This window comes from Palaemon carinicauda, chromosome 32 (assembly GCF_036898095.1).
Source record: "Palaemon carinicauda isolate YSFRI2023 chromosome 32, ASM3689809v2, whole genome shotgun sequence".
NCBI classification, from domain to species: Eukaryota; Metazoa; Arthropoda; class Malacostraca; order Decapoda; family Palaemonidae; genus Palaemon; species Palaemon carinicauda.
This window is the reverse complement of record NC_090756.1, coordinates 14,161,032-14,171,332: the sequence shown is the minus strand read 5'-3', so window position 1 is coordinate 14,171,332 and position 10,301 is coordinate 14,161,032. Positions and strand designations below refer to the sequence as shown.

At 34.1% G+C, this 10,301-nt stretch overlaps 1 protein-coding gene across 1 annotated transcript; it reads right to left on the bottom strand.

The window, feature by feature from the left end:
- Nucleotides 1–3,088: 3,088 nt before the first annotated feature.
- On the bottom strand, nt 3,089–5,128 carry LOC137625485 (uncharacterized). The gene is made up of 2 exons (XM_068356396.1): nt 4,685–5,128; nt 3,089–3,211 (listed from the first exon to the last, which is right to left on the bottom strand). Exons 1-2 carry the CDS (start codon nt 5,126–5,128, stop codon nt 3,089–3,091), a joined length of 567 nt encoding a protein of 188 aa, XP_068212497.1.
- Nucleotides 5,129–10,301: the final 5,173 nt, after the last annotated feature.

Below are 10,301 nucleotides of genomic sequence, written 5' to 3'. Positions count from 1 at the left end.
TGTGCTTTGGTGTACTTTATCCAAACTGTTAGAAGATTCATCCTTGGGTCATACTCAACATGGCTACTAAGTTTGGTCAAAATTGGTGCAGTAGTTCTTTTGTAAAGTTGCTCACAAACAAATAAATAAATTAACAAACAGACAGGGTGAATGCAATATATATATATATATATATATATATATATATATATATATATATATATATATATATATATATAATGGCTTTTCTGTCTGTCTGAAGAACACGCAGAAATGAAAGTAATAATAAAATAATAACTAGTTTGGTAATCTTTATTTATCGCATTATCAGCTCCCTTTGTTTACTATGTTTTGTAAATATTTATCTGAGTGACTAATGCCAGTAGATGAAAATTATGAATTATAAACCACATCGTGAAAACCAATATTAAAGTATAAATGTATGTATTATAATACATATTTGTAAAAATGAACATGTAAAACTGTATATTTTCCTTAATAAAAAAATAAATAAAATAGTGGCATTTTCACTGAATAATATTTCTAGGAGGAAATACTTTGTTTATCCGAAAGGTAAAGTATAAGAGAGTATTGTTATTTTAAAGATAAACTGTCAACAAAGTTTTTAATATATTTGCATAAACAAAAATAAATTTAAAGGATTTATTCACAATAGTACAAAGTATTATTAGAAATATTTCACTAAAAGTTCTGATATTTCCTTAATACGAGTAAAGACAAGAATAATATCTTATAATTTTTTATTATCTTATATACCTCAGAATATCCTTTTTCCTTTTATTAAAAATCATACATTTATAATTCTTACGATTTATAAAATTGTATATACAACATAATATATTCATATGAATAATTTTTTTAAACAATATATATTCACACATATACCTTTTACTATTCATCTAAATATGTTTTTAAATCATTGTTATTATTATTATTATTATTATTATTATTATTAATATTATTATTATTATTATTATTATTATTATTATTATTATCATTATTATTAATTGCTGAGTTACAATCCTAGTTGGAAATGCAGGATGATATAAACCCAGGGGCTCCAACAGTGAAAATAGCCCAGTGAGGAAAGGATACAAGGAAAAATAAGATACTTAAACAGCCGTATCAACAATGAAATAAATATCTCCCAAATAAACAATAATTACAAGCATATCGACTCGAGAATATTTTTTTAAAAGAAGTTTTGAATCATATTTTATTTACATTAAAAGTATTTATAATTTAACTCTTTATCCATTTAATTCCAGGTCATAAATTAAAAGGCTGTTTAACCGGCCGCCGGTTACCAATCAATAGAATCGTGTCTTATTTATCCGGCGGCCGAATGCGGATATTTAAAGGCCTTAATTACTTGAAACTGCCGGTCAAACAAGGCACTGGAACCTCGTTTCATATCCAGCTACTTGTTACCCAAATTCTATTTTTTATTTATACGGATATATATATATATATATATATATATATATATATATATATATATATACAGTATATATATATATATATATATATGTGTGTGTGTGTGTGTGTGTGTGTGTGTGTGTGTGCATGTGCGTGTGTGCATGCGTGTTAATTCGAAAATGCCAAAATGCCTCCTTAAGTATTAACAATGTAAGTCAGGTTTTATTGCGATATGCCCGGTGAAAAGAGAGAGAGAGAGAAAGAGAGAGAGAGAGAGAGAGAGAGAGAGAGAGAGAGAGAGAGAGAGAGAGAGAGAGAGAGAGAGCATATGTGATTAATCAGCGCGTTGTCGAATTGCTCACCATCACATAATTAAAAAACGCAAAGGGAACTCAGTCCTAAGACTCTCTCTCTCTCTCTCTCTCTCTCTCTCTCTCTCTCTCTCTCTCTCTCTCTCTCTCTCTCTCTCTCGTGAACAAGCCAATAAGCTCCAGAGACACCTCCCAGAGTGCAATCAACCCTTTGGTTTGCAATCCTTTAGCAATCCTTCAATTAAGAGACGATCAGGCTATAGACATTGTACTCTCTCGTATTCCAAACTGCGAAACTCTAAGTATGTTTTCCGTCGTCATGGCAACCGTTGAAGCTGCTTCGACGATGCTCTACGAAAGATGTTTTTATTATCTCTTATCTCAGTGTTCATGTGATGCTGCTGATATCAACTTGGTTTCAGTATACTCCAGGGCGTAGAGTTTCTATTGAAATACGGATGTTTTTTGGATGTTTTAGTGTGATGTTGGATAGCTTTTTCTGTTTGTGTATATACATACGCACGCACACATAACACTAAATGAATATATATATATATATATATATATATATATATATATATATATATATATATATATATATCGAATGATAAGTACACACACGCTCCCACCTCTCTCCAGGGTACGACTACTCCCTCTTCCCCCTCCCGAGGGACAGGGAGAGCTAAACGTGACCGGAAAACTATATATATATATATATATATATATATATATATATATATATATATATATATATATGCTCTCAATGTGATTTTCAATATTCAATTAATGTTAATTTGAAAAAGACAATCCAGTTAGCGTGTGAATTCATAATTATAGCTGTAGTTTCAATGATTTACCTTTGGAACATATTACAAAATAATTGTTTGTATTATTCTTTATTACTCAAGAAATATATTATGAAATGCAATGAATTATAGAAGGTCAATAAGTGTTGTATAGTAATGTGTCAATTTTTGGGTCTAGCATAAAATGTTAGATAACTATTTGATTGACATTGTGTTATCTAATTGATAACTTCTCAACCGGAGTTATTGTAATAACAAGTGTCATTATAACAGTTGAGATAATAATCACATATATATTTTATATAAATGTATATATTTTTCTTAATTTAATAGAACTGATTAAATATACATTTTCCAACGATAATTATGAATATTTCATTCAGTGTAATTTTTAAACTAGGTTACGAAGCAAATATTTTGCTATAAAACATGATTAGAAATTATGTTCAATATTTGGAAAGATTCAGAGGGATTCAGTTTTCATATTTTTAGTGTATAACGAAACATTTTTTTTCTGCATTACAATATAATACCTTTAAATATTCATTTCTATTACCTGGGGAATCCACCACCTTCTCCAGTGCTTGTTTCCCTACTCTGACGTAAATTACCCAGTTTAGCAATTACTCTCATGATAACGAGAGTCCGGATTGGTTGTCCGAGTTTTTCACCTACCTGTGGGAGTCGAAGACGTCAGAAAACTCAATAGAGTTCACTTAGTTTTCTAAGGGCTTCTGTAGAGGAAGTTTATCGACATTGTCTTTCTTGTCTGTTTGCACTGAGGTTTCATTAGGATCGTGAAAGGTAGGTTTATGTGGTTGTATATTTTGTTTCATAGATTATTTCGACTTTAGAACATTTGTATTTGCTGGTAAAATTTTATTAATGTATGTTAATTACCTAATGTATAATTGTGAAAATGTTGGTCAGTTTTTTTTTTTTATTTAATGGTTTTAGATCTTTTGGATTAATTTATACCAAATTATATCTTCAAACTGTTGGCGTTAATAGTTTTAGGTTTAAAGAACTACCACTTTTTTAATGTTTCTTTTTATAGCTTCTATGGTGATATTTTTTTGTCCGATAAATAATTTACATTTTAATTCTATTGAAGGTCTGGCAATATAAAGTGTTAAATCTTTTAATTAAATAAATTTATTAATATTTCCTTAAAAATTTTCTTGGAATTAAACTTGGTGTTAAACCCGATAGTTTAATCATTTACAAATGTAGTTGGTGGTTTAAGGTGATAAGACACTTAAAAACCTATATTTTATATTTTCGTAAGAGGTCATCGGCGTAATTATTACTAGTTAAACTTTTTTTAAATTCATTAAAAATTTTACTCTAAATTATGTTACTGCACTAAATATTAGATTTTGAAACTAAACTTCAAAACTAGATTTTATCAGTTTTTTTTTCTTGAGTTTTAATTGATCCTTAACGTTTACGGTAAAATTAGTGCTTTTAGAATGGGTGCATTCTTAATGGAGTTTAATCTTCTGAATGATAATACTTTTAATATAGATCAGTTTTATGGGCTTAGTAAAACTTAGAACTCTTTTATCGGTTTAATTAAAGTTGACCTTAAGTTTTAAGGTTATGGTAGCTATTACTTTTAACATTTTTCATATTTTAAAATACCTATTGTTCCCATCTTCCTTGGCTAATTTTAAATGGTTCAATTAGTAGTATAACTATTCTGATTTCTTGAGTTAAGCTTGTGTACCTATGCATTGGGATCTGCTCCTTTCGACTACAGAGTAAAGACTAGCTTTACGCTTTTTTTTTTCTTTTTTTTTTTCCCCCAAGAATTTTTGAATCTTACTTAGGCTATAAAATTTATTAATTGCAAAATTAAAGGTTAAATTAAGCTGCAGCTTTTGACTGTCCTTGGGTAAACATAACTATTAAAGCTACACATAAATTTTGTACCTCTTCTTGCTCTATAAAATTTGGCGAGATGACTAACTTTGTCAATTTATATTTCCATACAAGATCATAAATTCAAATAGTCTGATCTAAATATATTTTCAGGAAATTTAGATACCTGGAAGAATATTAGGACCTAGGATAATTCAAGATTGAGGCAGTATATCAAAAATTTGTTTTGAACAAAAAAAATAGAAATGCTGATATATTTTCAACTTTTAGAGAAGTCTTTGGTTTTAGAGGAGAGTCTAGAGTCTTTGGTTTTAGAGGAGAGTCTAGAGTCTTTGGCTCTAGAGGAGAGTCTAGAGTCTTTGGCTCTAGAGGAGAGTCTAGAGTCTTTGGCTCTAGAGGAGAGTCTAGAGTCTTTGGCTCTAGAGGAGAGTCTAGAGTCTTTGGCTCTAGAGGAGAGTCTAGAGTCTTTGGCTCTAGAGGAGAGTCTAGAGTCTTTGGCTCTAGAGGAGAGTCTAGAGTCTTTGGCTCTAGAGGAGAGTCTAGAGTCTTTGGCTCTAGAGGAGAGTCTAGAGTCTTTGGCTCTAGAGGAGAGTCTAGAGTCTTTGGCTCTAGAGGAGAGTCTAGAGTCTTTGGCTCTAGAGGAGAGTCTAGAGTCTTTGGCTCTAGAGGAGAGTCTAGAGTCTTTGGTTTTATATCCAGAAGTTGCATGTACTTTGTAAATCTTTCATTGCTCTTAATTTTGAATTTGAGCTCTTTATAGCTTAAAAATTAATTTGGTATGTGGAATGTTTAGGCTAATTTTACATAGTGTGCTAAAATCATTAAGTGTATATAAGAGGAACACTTTATCCAATTGGAGAAATTTTTAGTCCTGCGTAATTTTTAATTTTCGTTCGGCAGTTTTTTTTTTTTTTTTTTTTTATTTTGAAGTTTGTAGTTCTAGTTTGGAAGCTTAATTTTAATTTTTTTTTTTTTGCGCAAGTGTTTTATTATAGTTTGAACATTTTTGTATTTAGTAAAGTTTGCCATTTTAGTTTGGCAGTTTAATTTTAATTTCATTCGGAGAGTTTATTTTTCTCTAGGAAGTTTTTGTATTTGGTAACGATTAACTATAGTTTTGCAGTTTATTTTTTGTTGTATTCGATTAAGTTTTTAATTATCGTTCAGCTGTTTTTAAGTTTACCATATTTCTTCGGACGCTGAATTTTCATTGTAATGTTTGTGAAGTTCTTTAATTAATTCTTCATTGAATGTTAAACTAAATTTTAAACTAACATCACACTATCTTTACTGGTAACTTTTAGAAATGGTGCTTTTAAGAATTACTTAAAAACACAAATAATTTAAGGCTGTTAGCAAATTTTAGTTAATTTTATCTTCCTAAATTAATTCTAAAATAGTGCTGATTTGAAACTGGTTTAACCTTTAATCTTTAGTTTTTAACAGATCTTAAAATTTCAGATTGTACTCTTCCTTCTGGGCCAACACTTTAAAAAAGGAGAGATCACAAGACATCGTTGAGAAGATTTAACAAGCAATTACTTGCCGTTTTTAAGATCCACTTCATGAAGTTTGAGAATAATTTAACTATCTTAGACTAGATATCTACTTATATTCTGACATGTGCATAATTTGATTGACAAGTATGATATAACTCTGATCCTTTAACAAAAATTTTTAATTTTTTGGCCAGAGCTAATGTTCAATGCTAGCTATAAACTGTTAATATTTAGGAATTTTAAGATAGTTCTGTAATGCATACTATTAAATATTGTTAAAGTGCTGCTAAGTTTTACTGCAATAGCAAATGACTTTAAAAGTTTAGATGGAAATTTTATAAAGTCAATTATGTAAATTTGCTTAACTACTATTTTAAGTTTCCCGTCTTAAACTTTTCTATATTAGAACACATAAATTAATAAGTAATGAAAAATCTCCGTACTTTCAGGTTGTCATATCAAGATACTTCAATCAAGCCTTATAGATTATCTTAAGTGACTTAAAATTAATGATTCTCAATTAATATTGATCTGTAGTCTACAAAATTTAAGGAATCCAAATTGACATTCGAAGGAGCTGGAACATATTTTCAAGACTTCTGAGGCTCAAGTAAGTGGTATTCAGGGGCTATGGCCTTTTGTTTAGCTCTTGATTTGCAGTTGGCTTTGTATTTATTCTATTGTCAGGTTTGAGTCTCCTTGATGGCAAAAGTCTCCTTGATGGCAAAAGTCTCCTTGATGGCAAAAGTCTCCTTGATGGCAAAAGTCTCCTTGATGGCAAAAGTCTCCTTGATGGCAAAAGTCTCCTTGATGGCAAAAGTCTCCTTGATGGCAAAAGTCTCCTTGATGGCAAAAGTCTCCTTGATGGCAAAAATCGTCATAATGGAAAAAATGATGACTAAAATCTCTCCATAGTGAACTCTTTTTGGCTTGTGCTTAGCCATATAACTAGGATATATGTATAATTCTTCTCATTCAGGATAGAAACATTGCCAGGTTTGTAACTATGAAACCTTAATAGTTTAGATACAAAGCCATGACAATTTTAAAGTAAAGTTAGGTAAATATTTGAATTTCTTAAACGGGGCCACCTTTGTAGGGGTGGCGAAGCCACGCCGGCAAAGGTGGCCCCATGGTTTGTGTATGGTGGACTTGAGGTCCACCATACACAGACCGCCTGTGTACTAATCCCATTCCCTTTCAGGTATTTTTTTTTTTTTTCAGGTAGAACTTTGTTCTAAAGTTTAGAACATTGTTCAGAGACAGTTTGCTTGAGTTTTGTCACTTACAGCAAGGCTGGGGTTACTTTTGAGTTGCTTATTCTAAGGAAGGTTAAGGATATTCTAATTTAGCTTGCTTTTTCTAAGCAAGACTGAGGCTCTGCGAGGTAGCTTGCTTATTCTAATTAAGGTTGAGGCAATAAAGATGTAGCTTATTCTAAGCAAGCCTGAGGTGACTATGAGGTAGCTGGCTTATTCTAAGCAAGGCTGAGGTGACTTGAGGCAACATGCTTTTTCTAAGCAAGGCAGAGGTGACTTTGAGGGAGGTAACTAGCTTATTCTAAGCAAGGCAGAGGTGACTTTGAGGGAGGTAGCTTGCTTATTCTAAGCAAGGCTGAGGTGACTTTGAGGGAGGTAACTAGTTTATTCTAAGCCAGGCAGAGGTGACTTTGAGGGAGGTAGCTTGCTTATTTTAAGCAAGGCTGGGGTGAAGCAAGGCAGAGGTGACTTTGAGGTAGCGTGCTAATTCTAAGCAAGGCTGGGGTGAAGCAAGGCAGAGGTGACTTTGAGGTAGCGTGCTAATTCTAAGCAAGGCTGGGGTGAAGCAAGGCAGAGGTGACTTTGAGGTAGCGTGCTAATTCTAAGCAAGGCTAGGGTGAAGCAAGGCAGAGGTGACTTTGAGGTAGCGTGCTAATTATAAGCAAGGCTGGGGTGAAGCAAGGCTGGGGTGAAGCAAGGCAGATGTGACTTGAGGTAGCGTGCTAATTATAAGCAAGGCTGGGGTGAAGCAAGGCAGAGGTGACGAGGTAGCGTGCTAATTATAAGCAAGGCTGGGGTGAAGCAAGGCAGAGGTGACTTTGAAGTAGCGTGCTAATTCTAAGCAAGGATAGAGTGAAGCAAGGCAGAGGTGACTTTGAGGTAGCGTGCTAATTATAAGCAAGGCTGGGGTGAAGCAAGGCAGAGGTGACTTTGAGGTAGCGTGCTAATTCTAAGCGAGGCTAGGGTGAAGCAAGGCAGAGGTGACGAGGTAGCGTGCTAATTATAAGCAAGGCTGGGGTGAAGCAAGGCAGAGGTGACTTTGAGGTAGCGTGCTAATTCTAAGCAAGGCTAGGGTGAAGCAAGGCAGAGGTGACTTTGAGGTAGCGTGCTAATTATAAGCAAGGCTGGGGTGAAGCAAGGCAGAGGTGACTTTGAGGTAGCGTGCTAATTCTAAGCAAGGCTAGGGTGAAGCAAGGCAGAGGTGACTTTGAGGTAGCGTGCTAATTATAAGCAAGGCTGGGGTGAAGCAAGGCAGAGGTGACTTGAGGTAGCGTGCTAATTCTAAGCAAGGCTGGGGTGAAGCAAGGCAGAGGTGACTTTGAGGTAGCGTGCTAATTCTAAGCAAGGCTAGGGTGAAGCAAGGCAGAGGTGACTTTGAGGTAGCGTGCTAATTATAAGCAAGGCTGGGGTGAAGCAAGGCAGAGGTGACTTTGAGGTAGCGTGCTAATTCTAAGCAAGGCTAGGGTGAAGCAAGGCAGAGGTGACTTTGAGGTAGCGTGCTAATTATAAGCAAGGCTGGGGTGAAGCAAGGCAGAGGTGACTTGAGGTAGCGTGCTAATTCTAAGCAAGGCTGGGGTGAAGCAAGGCAGAGGTGACTTTGAGGTAGCGTTCTTATTCTAAGCAAGGTTAAGGGGTCTCTGTTTAGGGCCGAGGTTGAATTGACCACTTTTATTGTATGTTTCAGGTGGTATTTCAATGAATACTGTAATTCATGGGTGGAATTTAATATTTAGGTCCAGACATTCTCAGGGATTACTGACTTCAAAGGTTCCCATATGGTCTTAAGAAATCCAGGTTGACTTTTGTTGTACCTTAAGAATTACTAATGTAATATTTCTTTAATATTTGCTTCTTCCGTTAGACTAGTTTTGCTACTAGCTTCCAGAGCAAACAACCGGATGGTTTAAATATTTACTTGATTGACCATGTTCAAAGTGATAAATGCCATTTATAACTTTGGTCTTATAACACTTAATTGTAAATTAAATTTTATCTTAGTGGAGACCTTATAACTGAAAAATAGCTTAAAGCTCTACACATGACTTAAACTTTTCATTCCCAACAGAACTTTGGCACTCGATGGCAAACTTAGCTTTGAAAGCTGTTAAATGTATCAAAATAAGAGATGGAACTTAAAATCCTTATGAGAAACCAACCCACGAGATTCTTACTGATAGGATGGAAAACAAATGGTTAAGGGATGGCACCTTCAAAATTGAATGAAGCTCCTGGTAGTGATATTAGTGGCAAACACATGGCACTTCCAAAATCTTGTACTGCTCCAGGAAAATGATACTCAGTAGATCCAGGGACGCAGCTCCAGGGACATACTGCTCCAGGGACATGATACCGCTCCAGGAACATGATACTCATTAGCTCCAGGGCATGATACCGCTCCAGGAACATGATACTCATTAGCTCCAGGGACATGATACTGCTCCAGGTACATGATACTGCTCCAGCTACATGATACTCAGTAGGTCCAGGGACGACATACTGCTCCAGGGACATGATACTGCTCCAGGAACACATTGTTCAATGAAACAAACTACAGGAACATGCTACTCCAGTTATATGCTGCTCCAGGAATATATCGGTGGCAAATGGATACCATCTTCCATGTAACTCGTAACAGAAGACACGATGGTAAAGGTTTTGCAATATAATCAAAATTTCGTAGCTCTACACCTATTCCAGATGGGTCTTCAATGGCTATGCCATAGAGCCTTCCAGATGTTGACTTCTAAAATTAACAGTTTATATAAGGCAAAGACCAGTCTTTGGAATATACTATAAAAACTAATTTCATTTTGTAAACTGTTTAATACGTAGATTATTTTAACAGTAAGAAAGTATAAAAAACATTTTCCACATGATTTATTTTATCCCAAGATCTTTTTTGAGTTTTGGAAGAGTTTGGACAAAGTATGAAATGGCTCTTTTAAGTTTTTTAATTTGATTACCCTAAGATCTGCTTTTTGAGTTTTGGAATGGGTTGGTTAAATTCTGAAGTAGCTTTGAATTCGCTATACTTAAACTTAGTTCATTGGTAATGCCTAGTAAGAGGTTTCAAAGTTATTAGAGATGCACATTACAAGGTTGCCGATAATGATAGTATCCATA